The sequence below is a fragment of the Rhopilema esculentum genome, chromosome 7 (assembly GCF_057945365.1).
Source record: "Rhopilema esculentum isolate cy_ngs chromosome 7, ASM5794536v1, whole genome shotgun sequence".
Lineage (NCBI taxonomy): Eukaryota > Metazoa > Cnidaria > Scyphozoa > Rhizostomeae > Rhizostomatidae > Rhopilema > Rhopilema esculentum.
The window spans coordinates 2,717,983-2,737,578 of NC_142821.1; the positions used below are offsets into that span (position 1 = coordinate 2,717,983).

The following is a 19,596-nucleotide window of genomic DNA, read 5'->3' on the forward strand; positions in this document are numbered from 1 at the left end:
ATGCTGTTGCGTTACTTCTAAAGCCAGGTAACAAGCAGCAGTGGTTGTCAATTCAGACCCCTCTTTCCTTTCTAGAATTCCCTTTGAATGTAAAAAAGATCTGGAGCTGACTATGAATTGCAGTTGATGCTACTACCGAAAATGGACGCAAGGCACAATTTTTGATTTTTTTGGAATTAGTGCCAACAAGAAATCTTTAAACGTAAATTGTTAGCCTTCATTCGTATAAAAAGATATCATATTTAACTAAGGAAGCAACTACCATTGCTTGACCCTTTATTGATTTGAAGACGTGAAGGTCTTTGATCTACCTACACAGTTTCTTCCACGGAGCCTGTTATGGAATTTGGACTCTAGTTGCCCGCAACTCGCGCGCGATAGCGCGCGAGTGAAGGGCTTATAGTCTGCCCCGCGTATAAGTAGCATATGGAAGCTTCAGTTCATGTTGTCAGCACTTTGTCAGCAGATTTTGTCATTTTTTTGCTGCCATGACAACTGTCAATCAATTTCATTGTCAATCAATCGGCTTTGTCGAGGAGGTCGTTAACCGCCACCTCTTTGTGCGGAATTATCTTCGGAGCGTTGCTCTGCCAAGACTCTGTTAAAGGCCTTCGGTTTTTGGCACGAAAACGGTGCTGCATCACAGCTCGGTTCTCCGCAATGGATGGAAGTTTTGATTCGAAGTTTTGGGAATCAAAACCAGTCGAATGCCACACCTTTCTCCCAAAAACTCGAGACCGTAGGAGCAAACGTTATGATTGTCGTGATTATCGCCTGTACATCGCTGTACGAATCCTTTATCGCAATCGATTCTAGCTATATCTGTCCTATCACGTGTCCATTTTCAGACGTCATTGTTTACTTCACGAAAATGAAAAATAAATGTCAAACCCTCGAAAAACTTCATGATTTTCAAAAGGGCGTTGGACTTAAATCAAAGGCAAACTGAACACCAAAAATTCTTGATAAAAAGAATAGTTTAGCATCAACTAGAGCAGCTGTTTTTATAGAATTGTGAAAACCCAAGATGGTGTCTTCTTCGAATATCCTGACCTACATTTTCAAAACAATCATTATCAAGGAACTAATTGTTTGCGGGCAGTACTAGCAAGAGCTATTTCTAGTTTAATCTCTCGGTTAGGTTGCGAAATAGACGCGTTATTAAAATTTATTATTCTGCTGACAGCGCTTGTGATTAGGGTAGAGTTCGGAACCAAGGGTAGAGAACTACGGTGGCCCACAGGTGCCACGGCAAAACTTACTTTCTCACGGCAAAACTTTCTTTTTCAGGGCAAAACTTTCTTTTTCACGGCAAAACTTTCTTTCTCACGGCAAAACTTACTTTCTCACGGCAAAACTTTCTTTACGTGTTGTTGTGTACGTGATACTTAGATCTAATCAATGCTTTAGACGTTTTAAACTTCGCAGAATTTGCGAATACCTACATCTTTACTTGATAATTCTTGCAGAAAGACAGCCGAGAAATGTTCTAAAATTTATCTAGGTTGGGCTAGGCTAGGCCTATATGCCTATCTCAACGAAACAGTACCGCATGCAAGGTCTTTGATTCCTTTGTTTTGAAAGCAGTGAAAAAGATCAATTCGTTGAAAATTGGCGTGCACATAAAATTCGTGCAAAAAAATCACGTACGTGCACTTGGCACGCTCGATTGTGGCTTGTAAAAAACCTATAAATTGGGTATTGTGTTTAATATCATATCATATCGTATTACTCACAGGGTGGGTTGATGGCTAGGTACTTAATTTTTCGAATGATAGTAATAACAATGAATAAAGAAATGAGATAATAAGCATGGGCATAATATAAGGGGAGAAAAAAATCGAAGTGGTTGCCCAACAAACAACATCCATTGTTTATGAAAATTTTGCCTGACTAAATCATGGTAGATTTCTGCCTGATTATCGCTTTTTTGTAAACTTTTCAGTGTTGAGAAACTACAGTTGCCGCTACAGCCCCCTTATCTCCCCAGACCCTTGTCTACTACGCCTATGTTAGAAAAGCAAAAGGAACAAAGCAATACGACGACGAGAATCCAATGTCACGAGATAAAATTTTCAAAATAAATTTAATTTAAGTAATAAATTAAATTCAAAGAAAGTTTTGCCGTGAGAAGTAAAGTTTTGCCGTGAGAAATAAAGTTTTGCCGTGAAAAAAGAAAGTTTTGCCGTGAGAAAGTAAGTTTTGCCGTGAGAAAGTAAGTTTTGCCGTAAGAAAGTAAGTTTTGCCGTGAGAAAGAAAGTTTTGCCGTGGCACCTGTGGGCCACCGTAGAGAACGGACGTGCGTGACAGCACGAGAGGAATACGGTCTTATAGACAGGGAATTTTGTAGAAAAAACTAGCAAACTGCCTAACCTCAAATTTTATTTCACATTCTTACTAAATAGACCATGGAGATTCCAAATCCAAGATGGGCTAAAAAAAATTATCACCGGAAGTTACTGTTTTTGATGATGTCATCAAAAAAATGATAAAAAATCTTTAAAAATCGGCCAAGGACTCGAACTCAACTTTTTTTGCATTTTTGCACTAAATTAACTATGCAGATTTCAAATCTGAGATGAAATGGAAAATATCTTGAACGGAAGTCAAATTTTGTGATGACGTCATCAACTTGGAGAAAATTCACTTTGAACCTTTTTAATTGTTTTCTCGCAACTATCATTGTCAAATATGTTCCATATTCGAATTGCACACATTCAGTGCTTTTAAAAGATGTATTGAATTTCTATTATACTTACTTTTAAACGTTCTTTCATGACGTCATCATCATTTTATGACGTCATCGCCTTTTAAAGGTAATTGAATAACGCGTGAAAGGATGCCTAAAAATCTTTAGCTAGTTAAAAAAGTCATTCAAATTAAAATTTCGTTGTATAGAAAATGATATGGATCCATTCATCCTTCATCACTGTCTCCTTTGCTGGAACTCCAGAAGAAAATGTAGTTCCACTCATCATCGTCTGCTTTAAGCTGATCACCTCACCATAATTTTTCCCATGGCCTAGTCCTCATTGGTTACGGAATTTTCTTCGATTTCATCACTAGAGCGCTGCAGATCTTGCAGTTTTTTAGCGGAGGGTGTGCGGGGCCCTGCACAAGATGAACGTAATTTGTGTGAAAAAAATTTTAGAATTATTTTGCTTAAACCAGTATTTTCTGCAGATATTCACAGCTTTTTTAACGTTGAAGATCGGATATTTTTGTCATCAAGCCGTTAAGAAACGTTTTTCTCTGTATATCCTCTTCGTGCCATTTCTTATTTATTTATCAAATGTATGTTCAAAATTAGAATATGTAAAGAAATTTTTTTCCTATAAACCACACTAATACCACCTGTAGGCCAGATCATTCTTTCCATCGTATGTCTAACCAAAGCTTGAAGGCAATTTCTCTTACAATCTTCTTTCGATAATGTAACCAATAGTAAATGCTTGTGTCAACCAGTATGGATCTGGTTGTAAAGCTTCTTATTATCTGTTTTTCATTGCCTTGCGAATTCTTACTCTTATCTGCACAAGTGTTTCATCACATTTCCCTTTGTATGATTATTTTTGCACAAATTTTATCGCTTTCGTGAGAATGTCTTTGCAGATTTCCTGTCTCATCGTAACTCTCTCGAGCAATTTTCCCTTTCCAGAACACTCCTAAAGCTTTTTAAAATGTTAGCTTTCCTCACAACAACATTACTGGTGTTGTTTCGCAGCCAATAACTGCATGAACAGCTGGTAGATTTTTGGAACTATCTAAACCCAGGTAAGATACGACGTTCCAAAATTAACCTACTTCTCGTTATCAATCTTTAAGGAATGTTTCCTAGAAGGCTTTTAACACAATAAGCAGAAAACTACATTAGTGTCATTTCGACAACTAATAAATTTTATCGATGAGGAAAGAATGGAATATCAAGTGGATGTCAGCCTCTTCATAGCTGCAATTAAGCAAGTATGTCGTGGAATCTTTGATTATCTTTAAGGTTTGTTATTTATTGGTAAACATGAGTGCTTTCAAAATTAACTGCTTTCCTTCTTAGCCCTGGTAGAGCCTTGAACTAGCTTTAGAAAGTAAGTTTGATACAACAAGAACCAGACCAGATCATACAAAATGTTCTTGGCAAGTTATCAAGTAGGAACTGAGTTTTGCAATGGGTTATCGCAGAGATAAAGTGTTATACCCGCACTAAACCTATTTTATATTCCATTTCAAGGTTTTTGCTTGGCAGTCTTCTGCATTATAAAGATCAAGATAATCCAAAGGCTTTACCAGGGCTAAGAAGGAAAGCAGTTAATTTTGAAAGCACTCATGTTTACCAATAAATAACAAACCTTAGAGATAATCAAAGATTCCACGACATACTTGCTTAATTGCAGCTATGAAGAGGCTGACATCCACTTGATATTCCATTCTTGATATTATCAGCATTAGGAAATACAGAACAAGGGCCTAGCCCTACTTGAAAATAGGAATTATATTCTATCTTTATACACATTTGATATAGAGCCGATTTTACTTGAAATTTTCTTTTTGAGGTACTATTGGGGGTATGACACCCCTCCACACCCCCAGGTCGCAACGCCCCTGCCACTGATTCCATACCTAATAGCTGAGAAAACATTATATAGAGAAAACCGTTTTTAAACTTTTTTTCAAATTATTTCAAGTTGGGGGGGCCTCAAAAGTGGTGCCACTGGAAAACTGGAGGGATTCGCGAAAGGGTAATCTTTGACAGAGAAAGGGATGCGGCATAAAGATCTTAATTTGTCCTCCCCACATCTTGGTGATCAGCTTTGCAATAAGAACTGTAACAGTTTTGCCCTTATTACGCGTTTGCGCCACCCAGCATCCTGTTGCTTACGCCAAGGAGCAGGCCCCCGCCATTCCAGCCCACAATCAGACATCATACGTTTTTATTGTCTTCAGGCTCTTTTATAATCCATATATGACCTTTCTCGGGGGTGGAAGAGGAAGAAAGCTTTGGTTTTCATTCTAGTATCCTCTTTCTGTGAGACAGTTTCCATACATACACTCCAAGGTCAGGCCATGGTTAAGCATCAGATGGGTAAATTAGAAAAAGGCCTTTTTTTCTCATGTTTACCAGAGGACTACATTTACGCAAGATAAAATACAGTAAATCCCCGCATATAAGAACCTACAAAAATAAGAACCTAGAGGCTGTTTTTCCTACATTATGCCCCTTGTAATTGAGAACCTATTTGAGTGTGATGAAATATAATAGGTTCTTATTCCAAGGGCAAACAAATAGAGCTTTCAATGGTCCTTATTTACTCCCAAATTTTTAAAGAGGCGGTAAAACCATAATCGGTATCAAAATTTTCAGTTGTGCATTTTCAGCATTTTATACACTTTAACGAAGGAGAACTTTAAAATCACTTTGACTTTTTAACATAATTATATATAGCAAAATCCAAAATGTTCAAAAATGAAATAAAAGCATTAGAATTCATAATTTTCAATTCCTGAGGACGTATGAGATCATCCCCAGATCCATCCACTGTCATAAGGAAGCCGGTGCACTCAAATGTCTTGTAAATATCTTTGTAATGTTGCATTAAGAACATTGCTAAAAGGAAAAAACAGAGTTGAATGCATCTCTTGATAATGAATCCTAAAGTTTTAAATAAGGGATCCTTCGAATAAGAACCTTCATACCCTGAAATTAATCCAAGTACCTTCCCAATAAGAACCTACTTCAGCCTGAACCTCAAAAAAGTAGGTTCTTATATGCGGGGATTTACTGTAAGTAATTCAGAGCTACAAATTATCCAAAAAAAGGACATTGAGCCTTGGCAATATTTTTTAAAAATATGTTGGATTCGTGGCATTTTTAAAAGGAGATCTGGGTAAGGTGTTTCTGCAAGCTTCTTTGAAGAGCTTCATTTCCATAATCAAGTATATTTTTGCAGGTATACCTAAAGAAGACCTCATACAAGCAGTTGAATTTCTGGACTGCAACAGGTATCCTTTCCGCACGAGATGGATCCATCTTGCATACAAAAACTAAATAGCCATTTAATTCACACAAAAAAAACATCCTGTTGTAGGGAGCGTAAAAAATTGTTTATCCAGAACACCACACGAGAACACCAACAGCAAATGCGAACAATAGGGTATTTTCCTATTGATGGAATTTTGTTCATGCAGACTATTTGCCTAGGTAAAAGTAGGTTTATGCAAACCATTTGGCGCGGCCTCTGAAATAGAATCCCCTCATTGAAATAATAGAGAGAGTGGGTTGTTTTCTACCTCCACTTTTTAAGGGCAGGAGGGTATAAATTCTCGAATCCCCGTGAGGATTCTCAGATGCAGCAGAGGTGATCCCGAAAGATACACAGCAAGCCAAAGAGAAAAGACGAAAAAAGTAGAAAAAGTACAAGAAGACAAACAAGTTTCTAGTGGTGAGCATGACTTTTCTGTTTTTTTTTTCAGTTTGGTTATCTCTTTGATCTTACAGACTTATTCCAAGAATACAATTTTGCTCAAAAAATTTTAAATGCATGTTTGTACATTAGATGTGTAACCAGTAACGCTTATTTTTACTTAACATAGTGGCATCAAGTTATTGTCCTTGATTTGTTTCTAACCATTTGAATCGATTGGTCAGTACGCATTCTTACAAGTTGAATCAAGTACTGGTCCTACAAGTGAGCCCCTCCCACTCCCCCAAGAAAATGTTGCAGGAGACACTCGTCGGTCATCTTAAAAGCATACTGACAATTAAGTTGCCATCGTGTTCCAACCACTGCAAAAACAGCTAAAGACAAACTAACGTTAAACTGATGTGCAGAGGGAAATGAAAAGTCTATGAGAACAGTTTTTGAGTGTTTTTCTATAAATTAATAAAAAAAGATTTGCCACAAAAATGTTGATTGTTATTTAGTGAGAGTTTGACAAACAATATTGCAATATAGTATTATTCAAAGTTTTACACAAGTTTTCTAGTTTCCGCTTACTGTTTGTAAGTTAAAATTGTTTTCTTTTCTCCGCATTAAAGAATTAAAGAAATAGTATGATGGGTTTGAAAGTTAAGTCCTTCAGGCTTGGGTTTGAGTTGGGGTGTTGTGGCTAGCTCGATAAGAGATGCAATGTAGTGTTATCAATAATAGAGACGTAAATTGATTTGAATATTTAAGAATAGTGAGATTCTTTATAATTAGTTAATGTTGCTAAGTCGTAAAGTGGTTTTGCTCACAACAGTCGCAAGTTGAGTTAAAGTTGAGAACAATTTTGGAATAACGTGGGGGCTTAGCAATCCTACCCATAAGGGCGTTTGTATTCATCGAGAAAGCAGTGAGAAATTAATCCCCAACGTCGGATATTTGGATGTAGCGGGCCAGCCATCGCCCCCTTCCTCCGCTCAAAAATCTCAGTTTTCACCATATCCTTACACAATATATTTTTCATTTAGTATGAAAACTTTGGAAAAGTTTGCAAAAATTCTATCTTCGTCAGATTTGGCTATCTCTTCACCTGTTGATTTATTTATAAATAAGAAATTACAAATTCATTAACATCGCTTATAAACTTTTGGTCGTTGGCTACCCAGAAGAAAGCGGTTTATTATCTTTTATTTCTACATTATCTCTTGGAGCTTGAAATTTACCTTCAATGCTGAAGACTTGTATTTGATGTCAAAGATATCTAGATTTGTATTTTTATTCAATTTTTCAGCAGTTCACATCATCAAGAAAGCACAAGTTCAATTATAGTCATTTACTATTTTTCCATGCAAGCTAGAGAGATGATTTAACTAATTTGATCAGAAGTTTAATTGAAAGTTTGAGATATGGATTTTATTTCATGAAAAGATAAACTTATTTCTTGCCTATTTTTTTATTTACACCGCTGGGCTGAGCGTGCTTCTTTGTGCTAACCAAGTTAGTTTAACACGCTACTTCTGTCGTTGAGGCACATACCGTATTTACTCTAATATTCCCGCTGCGGGATTAGCGTTTCAACCTAACAAAAAAAGGCGGGATTATTAGAGAGGCGGGTATATTGGAGAGGTGGGATTATTTTTTCAATGCCTGGAAGTCTAGTTTGAGGATGTTCTGTCAAACCTTCAGCCATCTTTTACTTGATGCTACGTTTTATATCAAGTCAGTACTCTTTTGTGCTTGGATTGTAGGATGGTTCGGATGAACAGGGGTGGACGTTTTTCCACATTTTCGTACAGTAAGGGGCTATTAAAAAATGACCTATGGGAAAAGTAAAAAATTAAACCCATATATGGGGGGGGGGTTAAAATTAAATGGGGGGGTGGGATATTTCTTTTCACAGACAAGACAGAGCAGAAATTGTGCTTTATAGACAGTAGTACGAAGTCAAAGAATCAAATTTCTTTTTATGCTGCAAGACTTGGATGTTTGATAAACTTGCGAAACAAGACAGCTATCTGCCATCTCCCGTGATTTAACCATTCACTCCAAGCATAAGTTTCAGTCTTTGATTTTGAAGCCGATACAGAATGTGTAAAGAATAGCAAATGCCAATTGAAAGTTTCAATCCCGCATGCGGGATTACTGAGGGAGCGGGATTATTCTTACAATCTATGAAATACAAGCGGGATTACTAGAGAGGCGGGAATAAAAGAGAAGCGGGAATATTAGATTAAATACGGTATTAATCATTCTAAATTCCTTCGCAAATTCTTTAAGTTTCATTGCAGAACCCATGGCGGGACAGCAACTTGAATTTTTGCAAACATATTTAGGGCCACCAAGCACCACCTACTCGGGGATTTAGCAAATTTTAGAAAATCCGACTTAAATCTTGGGTCTCCATGACTCACTGCACTTTGCATATCTTTTAAATTGTGTTTAACTGGAAAAAAGGGGTCCCTTTCTCTCTTTTCTATCCTTGGTATCAGGGCGGAGCCACGAGGGGAGGGGGAATAGGGAGGACTAGTCCCCCCCACTTTTTCAGAAAGCTGGTCTTTGAGATTCTTGCAAATCCGATGAGAAAATTTCGGTGGAGGGTGATATGTACGTTATTTATATCATCAGAAGCTGGTTTTGGTGTGAAGCAATTTCTAGATTGAGACAAAATCCAAACATTATTTACCATTTACTATTTTATCATCTTGGAAGTAATTTTGTAGATAACCGTCCTTTGTTTCTTGATATTGTCTACAATGCTAAAGTAAAAATCTTCTTTTAACAAGCAGCGAGAGATTTTTTCAACAGAACCGACTTACCAACTCTTCAAAAACAATTTGCCATCGAATCGTAGAAACTGATCTTTTTCATAGTCCGTAACATCACTATAACTAAAATTCGGATATGCAAATCAACCCCGAACAAAAGATCCACACCGCCCGGCGATTCAAACGGTTTTCAGCCAAAACCGCTCGGCCGATTTTCAAAATTCTTTTTTTCCCTGAATCCTCGATCCCCGATGCTCCATCATAAGGTCTGCTTTTTCTCATTTTAGCTTCCGTTCCTGAGATATTTACACGGTTTTCTCCGAGGATGCAAGATCTCGATTAGTGCTCTCCGCGGTCTTTGTCCCGCATTTCTAAAGGTTCTTTCTCTCTCTTTTCTCTTGCTCTCTACAAAAGATTTCAAAACCTCTTCCTCCAGCAACCCTTCAATTTGAACGGAGGCTTTTCAAATTCGTTTCGCTTTCCACAAAGAATCTACTGTGTGCCGATAATTTAGGTGATTTGGAATTGGATGATAAATCTACGTGCACTGCTGGTTGGCATTCCTTTTCGAACTCGAAGCGGTCGTCGACGGTCGGTGTCTTGTGCTACAGCTACAGCTCCAGGAGTCAATCGTGCTGGGTGCTCTCGACAGACCTCAGGTGAGTCTTGCTAGCTTTTTTTATCAACTGATGATTTTTTATCGATCGACGATTGAACCCCCGTTTGTTCTTATTTTGTTTGCAAGAGCCATGTAATTTATGGTTTTGACGATCTTCCTTTTCTTCGTTTAAGACCCCGTTTACACTGTCCCGGGACAATTTTGTACCGTTACGGTTCGCAAGTGTTTACACTGTCACGGTTCCAAATTGTTCCGTTTAGCCGTTCCGTTTACACTGTACCGGTACGACCTTAATTTAATGGTAGAACATTGTTTAGAAGAAGCTGTATTTAGTCAACCAAGGCTTTTATTTTGCCGCTGAAGTCAACAATCGAATTTTTATTGTGAGTTAAAATGGAGCGGAAGGCCGATTAAAATTTTACTTGGAAGAAAGACAAGGTGGCTTTAATTTTCAGTGTTATTTTAGACTACAAAACTGCCAAGTCCAATCAAGGCTTGGACAGGGAAACACTACAAGCCTTTTCTGTGGTCGTCTTTTCTTCAGAATTTCCTTTTCTTCAGAATTTGAGAACGTAGTTACGCCACAATCAAAGCCTCGATTACCTGAAACAGCCATACAAAAGACCTCTTTGTGAATCCGTAACAAAATCGTCTCGGATAGGTGTTTACACTGTCCCGTTCAAAAACGGAACCGTGACGGTACAAAATTCGTTCGCTTTCAAAGCAGGGTCAAAACTGTTCCGGATAGCAGAGCAAAATCGTCACGGTTCCACAGTGCTAGTGTAAACGCAAGGGCGAACCGCGACAGTTTTGTCACGGTTCCAAACTTGCACGGGACAGTGTAAACGGGGTCTTAGTAGCTACGTACGGTACGCACACTGCTGCCCGTTTTTCGGTTCTGCGATGGCTGCTGGCTGTTCCCCTTCTTCACTGGCATCAGAATCGATGGCATGTGAATACAGGTAAGCGCTGTTGTTGTTCTTACGTGTTTTCGATATTACTTTTTTCAAATGATTTTGTGCTCATTTCGATGAAATTACACTAAAAACCGGCTGCTAGACCCCCGCTGCGAACGAAAACTTTTTACCTCTTCTCGTGGTTTTGTGCTTAAAGGAAACTGGATTGGCTTTATTGCAATCAAAGTATGAAGAATTGTGGTAGATTTTTCCTGCTGTTTATTCTTGATGCAAGAAAATTTGATTTTCATAGGAAACCCGTTGTAATGCGAATTATGTAATCCCGCCAGCCCCCAACTTTTTATGCCTATCGAGAATCTTTTGCAGCAACTTTTCCTAACCGCCTTCCTTTTTTGTAGATAAACGATCGGATTCGCTGACTTTTTGGTTCAACAAGTGAGTATTTTTCTATTAAAATTTCACTTTTTGTGAGATTTTCCCACTGAGAATGAGATGGGATTTGCCTGCCTCTTGAGTGACAATTATTCTAGAAACCATTTCAAATGACTTTATGCTTATTTGGGTGAAATTACACTAAAAACCGGTTGCTAAAAGGAGTCGCTAGACCCGCCACGAACGCCTTTCTCTTAATGTTTTACCTCTTCGTAGTTTTGTCCTTCAAGGAAGATGGATTTGCTGTATTGCTCGCTTAACAAGAACAATTTCAAATGATTTTATGCTTAATTTGATGAAATTACACTAAAAACCGGTTGCTTACTGCTAGACCCCAGCCGCGAACGGCGAATGTCCACCTCTTTTCGTGGTTTTGTAATGAAAGGAAGCTGGATTGTTACGGTAGATTGTGCCTGCATCATTTTCGGAATTGTAAATGAATCATTCTAGAAACCATTTCAAATGACTTTATGCTTATTTGGGTGAAATTACACTAAAAACCGGTCGCTTACTGCTAGACCCCCGCCGCGAACGGCGAATTCCCACCTCTTTTCGTGGTTTTGTAATGAAAGGAAGCTGGATTGTTACGGTAGATTGTGCCTGCATCATTTTCGGAATTGTAAATGAATCATTCTAGAAACCATTTCAAATGACTTTATGCTTATTTGGGTGAAATTACACTAAAAACCGGTCGCTTACTGCTAGACCCCCGCCGCGAACGGCGAATTCCCACCTCTTTTCGTGGTTTTGTAATGAAAGGAAGCTGGATTGTTACGGTAGATTGTGCCTGCATCATTTTCGGAATTGTTAATGAATTATTCTAGAAACCATTTCAAATGACTTTATGCTTATTTGGGTGAAATTACACTAAAAACCGGTTGCTGAAAGGAGTCGCTAGACCCGCCACGAACGTGTTTCTCTGAATTTTTTACCTCTTGGGTAGTTTTGTGTTTAAAAGAATATGGATTGGCTGTATATCGATTTCTTTAAAACGTACTTTCATTAACCATGGAATAACATCCTCATTAATCTTTTTGTTCTTCATCTAGATCAAAGATCGTTTCAAGCAATAATTATGACGCAAACGTGATTCTCGGACCGTCGAAACGAAATTGATGGCATTTATGCTGGCGTTAAATCAAATGATGAAACAAGAAAAACTTGACTGTGGAGAAAAGGACTAAAGTTATATAAATCAGCTGTTGTCCGTAAATTGTATTTTGTTAATTTGTTGTAAGAGTAAGATTCCTTTCTGATGCACGAAACTTTGGCTGTTTTTTATCTTTCTATTTTTTAACTGCTTTGTTCCTGCAGTGTTTCAAAAGCTAATTGTGACGAAGATATGATATGTGGACCTCAAATGTATAGAACTGCATAATAACTCTATAACTCTTTGGAGTTTAGAAGAGAAGTCATTAATTCTTTTATGAATCAACATAATTATTTAGGAATTTTGATTCTTAAGAAATTTTTAGATGGTATATATCTAAACGAGCACCATGGACAAATAACGGCTAACAGGAATTTATTGTTGGAAAACTTTAATGTTTGATTCAAAATAAACAGAGGAAGTTTGAAGGTGGCCCAAAATTATATCTTAAAACAGGATCACAAGTGAACAAGAATTGAGCGAAATGCTTTGATAAAGATATTCACGTTGGATTCAAAATTAACATTACAGCTTTAAGAATGGTCTTAGAAAATATTTATAAGCGCCCTATAAGTCGACGAGGGCTAAGAGTGTATGATTGGAAAACTTGAAAATTTGAATCTGACTAAATAGGAGAAATTATAGGATTAACCCATGAAATTTTGTCCTTCAAGGAAAATGGATTTGTTGTATTCGTCTCTTAACAAGACCATATTCAAATAATTTTATGCTTAATTTGATGAAATTACACTAAAAACCGGTTGCTTACTGCTAGACCCCTGCCGCTAACGGCGAATTTTTGCCTCTTTTCGTGGTTTTGTGCTGAAAGGAAACTGGATTGTTACTGTAGATTGTGCCTGTATCATTTTCGGAATTGTAAATGAATCATTCTAGAAACCATTTTAAATGGCTTTCTGCTTATTTGGGTGAAATTACACTAAAAACCGGTTGCTAAATAGAGTCGTTAGACTCGCCGCGAACGTGTTTCTATTGCTAATTGATAATCTTAATAATCGAGGAACTACTCATTGGGTTGATTCTATTAGGAATTTCGCAAGTATCGGTATCTGGAGCCAGCAAGTAATCAAGTTTGGGTTTCCTTTCTAAAAGGATTTACTGAATTACAATCAGGGTAATAAAGCATTATCTTCCTACAGAAAAGAAGCTCTTATCTCAATAGGGTTGTTGCTGCAAGTAAATAATACTTTGTCCTCGAGCAATTATTTTCTGCTCTTGCCAATAGTATATGCTACTCACAGTAGGCGTGACTATGGATTAGATTAATTATGTTTGCCTTTTGTCACGTTTAAAGTGTCCTTGCCTGCTTGCTGTATGATATTACACTTTTTGCTTGCATTCCTTATTAAATTGAAAGAATGTAGGAGGACATTGTTTTTTTATTCTGATTTTCAAGATAGATTCAACTTTAATTTGATTTGTCAGAGGAGTAAACAGATAAGTAAGGTTGGGAAGTCTTAACGTGAAATTTTATGGAAAATTAAAACAGGAGACTTAGGGGGTAACACATTAAAATATTTAAACGAGGAACACGAATAGACCTGGGCTGCAAATGTTTTGAAGCAACTTTCAATTAACGGAAGACTAGCTCCCCTACGAAGCCCGCTACGCGGGCTTGCCAGTGACCCTACGGTAAAGTACATAGATTAGCCTCGGAAAAGACAAGAATTCTGTCGAAGCCCCCTATGAGTATGCAGATTAGCCTCGGAAAAGACAAGAGGCGTATCAACCTCGATTTGAAAAAAATTGGCTCCGCACAGGTCACGTGATAAAAAATTACTCGCACTCCTGTGACTATCGCTAGGAAGGGGGGAGCCTCTACCCCTTCTCTATCTCAGGCGACCCCCTGACTAGCGATAGTCACAGGAGTGCGAGTAATTTTTTATCACGTGACCTGTGCGGAGCCAATTTTTTTCAAATCGAGGTTGATACGCCTCTTGTCTTTTCCGAGGCTAATCTGCATACTCATAGGGGGCTTCGACAGAATTCTTGTCTTTTCCGAGGCTAATCTATGTACTTTACCGTAGGGTCACTGGCAAGCCCGCGTAGCGGGCTTCGTAGGGGAGCTAGTTAAATAGCTAAGCCTGGTCTATCGATTAGAATTTTGTATCCCCTCAAAAATTTTCGTGAACTATTTGTAACTTGAATAGCTTGTTGTATTAGATTTTATAAAATGTAGCTTTTGGAATTTTTTACTAGTAGCGCTTTGTTATAGGTCTTTTCATGATTTTTACACACATAAAAACTCTGAAATTTATTTCTAAGCAATAGTGCTCATTGCCAAAGGTAAATTAAATGACATTTCTTGGTGTTTCTTTCGGAAGAAACTGCTTCTCGCGGGAAAAAGGGCGTGGTTCAAATAGGGCGTTGTCCAGGACCCCCTTTTGCCCCCCAGTTATCCCGGGCTGGAGCCGCCACTGGGTACCAGAGCCTCATGCGTCCGGGTATGAAGTATTGTAGACAGGTGCGGTAGGACAGAATGAGTGAATCGCTCATCTAAATATTTCTGTGACTAGTTTCTAGCAATATTTCTGAGACTGAATATGGAGAATCTGATACCCATGGTATCCCTTTTCTGTTTTTGGCGCAATCTAAAGCTTTTCAGGTTTGCCTCGTCTTGTGACCTTCAGAAAAACGGTTTTCTCAAGCGAAGTAGTAAGCTGACTTGAAAGCATAGGACTACATTTGACGTGCTAAATTATTTTGATAGAAAATCGTTTTCAACAACATAAATAAATATTATCTAATATAGGAGAGATTGTCCCATACCACGAGGAAGCATGAAAGGCGGGAGAGCGGCGCATTTATTTTAATTATTTTTCTTTGGCTTTTCACGTAACCTTTTTTTCTAATGTTAAATTTCTTCTTTTTTCTAGAACTTCCATCTACTTGAGATGAAACAGCAAAAATCCCTTTTGAAAAGTCAAAGAACTTCTTACTTGGAAAAGAAAATGCCTGTTGTTATTGAAGAAATCGCAAGGTGAGCATTAAAGACTTAATTTTGACCATTTCTTTTATTTGCTTTTTAATGTTTTAATTGTATTCTGAAACATAGAATAGCAACACCCAAATGAAAAAACCTTCTGTTGGATCTTTATGTATGCATGCACCTTATTATAAGAGCGCAATTATACCTCTGTTTCCTGTCACAATTCTATTGTAAATAGATTTGAGGCCATTATCTCGAACCAATGAACTTGTTTTATATTTAACTTCACGACCTTTAACGGCCTTAATGACCATTAACGCTATTAGGGCAACGGAAAGACAATAGGCAAGGGCATTTCTCTCGTCTGTTCTTTAATAATACACCCCCTTTTAATTAGAAGTAACAGTTATTGTCATTTTGTGAAATGCATCGCTTTTTTCATTCAGCCTTGCATGTCCAAGTGCTCAAATTGAGGATGACACTGCCAATCAGATCTTTGCCATCATTCTGCAAGATTGGATGTTCAACTATGGCAGTTTGTACGTTAGAGAGGACTATAATCTCCTGTATGGACGCATCGACAGCATTATTTCAAAGCAACTCCCTCTACATTTCTTCTTGCCTGGATTTCCAGTTAAGAGTCCCAACGCAAATGAAAAGGTTTTAGGTGTATTGCCTGACTTTTCAGAGCTTCTCGCCATCCGCAGATTACAGACAACAGCAAGAAAACTACAAGCAATATACCAAGCTGGTGTGAAGATAACAATCTTGTCGGATTATCACACATTTGATCAGTACATTGCAGTTGATGAACAAGAGTACTTTGCTTACCACAGGGGTATCAAGAAAATGATTCAGGAGGCTGGGGCTGATGACGTCATAGAACTGATTTCATTGTCCACCTTTCCAGAGTTCAAAGGTATTCCAACAAAAGAGATATCAACATTCTTATGCAAGAATTTTGGTGGAGATGATTTTCTATCTCAATTTGATGAAAACATCTTGAATGATCAATCACTACTTGAGAAGTATCGGCAGTTGAGAAAGTTCATGATGACAGATTTGAAGTCTAATTTGCCAGGTTCTCCAAACAGCAAAGCATCAAAACGATACATCAAAGAAGTTGCAAGGGGGATGATGGCGCAAGGAGTTGCTCTCGATACGTTCTTGAAGAAGCAGTGCATGATTAGCAATTACGTAAGGCTAAGTATACATCATCACGACCCTCAGTCTGGGAAATTTGCAATTGATTTGTTCAAGGAGCATGCAAGCAGCAATGGAGTGTTGCGAACACCTTGGCATCATGTTACAGTTTTCGATTCTGCACAAGGCAGATTCATTATCAATAACAAGATCAAAGTTGAAAAAGAAGTTGTTGATGGGAGCATACTTGTCAAAGCTAAATACGACGATAAGGATTGGCTTTATGTTCGCTTGTATATGGAAAATGACTTTTTTGGCCTATTCAACGACAAGACTGACAGCCCTCCACTAGAAATGTCACTTTACAGGAGCAGTTGCGGGTTGATGTTGGTAAACAAGCTGCATGACCAGACTGGTGCTCCAATCTCATCTGATTTTGTCAACAAAGAGTGCCTGACGAATTTGGTTAAAGAATTCGGACTTGTTGTCTTGAGAGGCTTCAAAGAGTTTGCAGATGAAGATGCAATGATAAAATCTTACAAAGAAAGATCTCCAAATGGTCTTCTAGAATGGAACTTTGGATTGGTGCATAAAGTTAAGCCCTTGAAGGAGTCGTCAAACATCACTAGCAGTTTCGAAGGTCTACCGATGCACTTTGATATGGTGGCACTTCCACGGTACATGGGAATTTCGCAAGACAGTCACAGGTATGAAGACTTTGTATGCAGAGAATTTTTGCTGTATTGCAGGCAAGGCTGCTCAGACGTCAACGAAGGACAGACAACTTTTGTCGATGCCCATTCTGCAGTTATTTCAATGAATGGAATGAAAATACAGCAATGGAAAGATATCGTCCTACAGTATGAAACACAGGCAAGTACTGGGAAAGATAAGGACGTTTATTTCGGTGGACAAGGCAACTACTATCAGTATCCAATTGTGCAGACATGCCCTTGGACAGGAAAAGACGTTTTAAGATGGCTGCAAAGCTGGACTCCAGAAGAGCACCCAAACAGCAGACAGCTGGGATCACACAAAGTCAAATCTTTCCCATTCGGATTGGAGACTACATCAGAAGAACTTGAAAGCGAAATCTGCCAACTTGCTTTTGACAAAAGGTTTTATTTTGGACACTCATATGAACAAGGTGACCAAGTTTACGTTAATAACTATACAACACTTCACGGGAGGAACGGTTTCTCCCAAATGAGGGAACTTTGGAGAATACAGGCTGTTCCTCCAAGTGACAACCTGCCTGATTATTTTGTTAAACATTCATTATAAGCGCTCTGTTCTGATATTCTTTAATTTACCTTGTTGAGGATATTCTAGTTATCTGCAATTGTAGCTTCAAGCAAATAAGCATTATTCGTTTTCAGATGAATTTGATTACCCTTGATTCATAGAAATAAAATTTATTCACTTTTGACTTGATCATCAGTCCAATGGACATCAGTTTTATTTGATATGTAGTACAGTCCCTTTGAAAGATATCCTTTTTAAAATCTGGTATTGTTTTTAACTCATTCTAACAAGAGGAGAAAATACAAGAACATAGCTATTCACATTCAAAATTATACTCTAGTTTATTTAAATTAATGATTGAGTTTTGCATTGCCTTCCAAATTTTCCTCCCCCTGTTGCCCTGTCGTGAATTTCCCTTGATTCTAAGAAGTGATAATTTTCTTCTCAAATTCAAGGAAATAATCACCTTCCCCCTCCATATCACTGCATCATTAAAAATCTAGCTGGATGCTCTAGATTAAAAGTATGCTGAGATCCTAAGATCCTTGCTGAAAGGCTCTCTTTAGAATATAAATAAAATATAAGATATCTATACTGTTTCATAGATTGCTATAGATTGCTAAAAATTGTTTGTAAGCTGTGTTCTATCATATAGTCTATATTAGAATGGCTGGTTCTTTTCTAGATAAATATTCAATATATTCAATTCTTTCTATTTTTTTTCAATTTTGCCTCAAACTTTCTTGTTTCATTGGGACCATAGTTTCCCCGAAATTTAGGGGACCAAAATTTGAAATTGTTTGCGGTTTCTTTCAATTTTGAACTTAACCAGATAAAAGAGTTTGTTTGTAAGAAACTAATCTTATTGTGACACCACTGGTTACAGTCACATAAAATTTAGACACAAACAGGCAAAACTATTATATTAGCTTCGCTTACAGTCACATTCCGTTTACAGTCACTTGTTTTAAAAAATTATTTGATGGACTACATTCGGAGTCTATTTGACCATGTCAATTTTCTTAGGCAATTACAAGAAAATATTACCTAACCCTAATGCATTTTCATCACTTCTTGTAAGAATTATGATTTAGTACGCTACTATTGGGAATGATTTAAAAGAAATCCCCTCAAACCAACTTCTTTCTTTTCCTTATGCTGGGAAAGACGTTTTTCAGGCTTTACACCTTAAAATTTGCTTATCAATAAACGAAAGAGAAAATACCAAGATGCCTTTTATTTTTACCTGTACTAAATATCATTCTGTCTTAGACTAGAGATTTATTTTTGATTTCATTAGATGATATGGTCACAGAATAAGAATTTTGACATGGTCGACGAGGTCGGGGGCTTGCCTGTTAAAAATTACGCACTTAGAACGGTGTAAAAGCACAGTCTTTTGGGTTCAGTTTAGATAAAAACAATTCCTTTCTATGTGTTTTCAGAGTTAATCAACAACAAGACCCCCCTTAACCCCTGTTCTCAGGCACCGCGGAGCATTGAGAAAAGTGGGGGGTCTAAAAAAATGGGGGGGGGGGGGCTAAAACCGTATAAAAAGAGGCGCTTTTCTGGTAGTTTGATACTTAATATTTGGCATTTTTTGCAAAATGTGGGGCTAAGCACTAAGCCCCCCCAAACGCCCCTACTCCGCGGTGCCTGGTTCTCCTTCATGGCGACTCCTGTGTTTGTACAGTTCGATTAGGATTAGAATTAGAATTATTAAATTAGAATTGGTAGACCTTTTCCCGTGAACATTTTTACCGATTTGGCTCATGGCATATGGCTCAAAGACCAAGATACAACTTTTTTTTGGAGACCAGCCCTGATAAAAAGTGTAACAACTGCTATATTTTACAAAATAGAAGTATTTCACTTATGCTACCTAAGATCTTTGGGGGGCCAGGCCCCCCGCCCCCCCGGCCCCCCAGTATCTCGGTCTTTGATATTCGCATCTTTTGAATT

At 37.8% G+C, this 19,596-nt stretch overlaps 1 protein-coding gene across 2 annotated transcripts; it reads left to right on the forward strand.

Annotated features, from left to right (window-relative positions):
- Positions 1-5,579: 5,579 nt before the first annotated feature.
- LOC135683069 (uncharacterized) lies at positions 5,580-19,524 on the forward strand. 2 transcript variants are annotated; one of them, XM_065198218.2, is made up of 3 exons: positions 5,580-6,434; positions 15,194-15,297; positions 15,693-19,524. In XM_065198218.2, exons 2-3 carry the CDS (start codon positions 15,212-15,214, stop codon positions 17,671-17,673), a joined length of 2,067 nt encoding a protein of 688 aa, XP_065054290.2. In that variant the 5' UTR covers positions 5,580-6,434; positions 15,194-15,211; the 3' UTR covers positions 17,674-19,524. The 2 variants fall into 2 exon arrangements, with proteins under 2 accessions (XP_065054290.2, XP_088965568.1); XM_089109442.1 differs by lacking the exon at positions 5,580-6,434 and adding an exon at positions 8,283-9,840.
- The last annotated feature ends 72 nt before the right edge of the window (positions 19,525-19,596 follow it).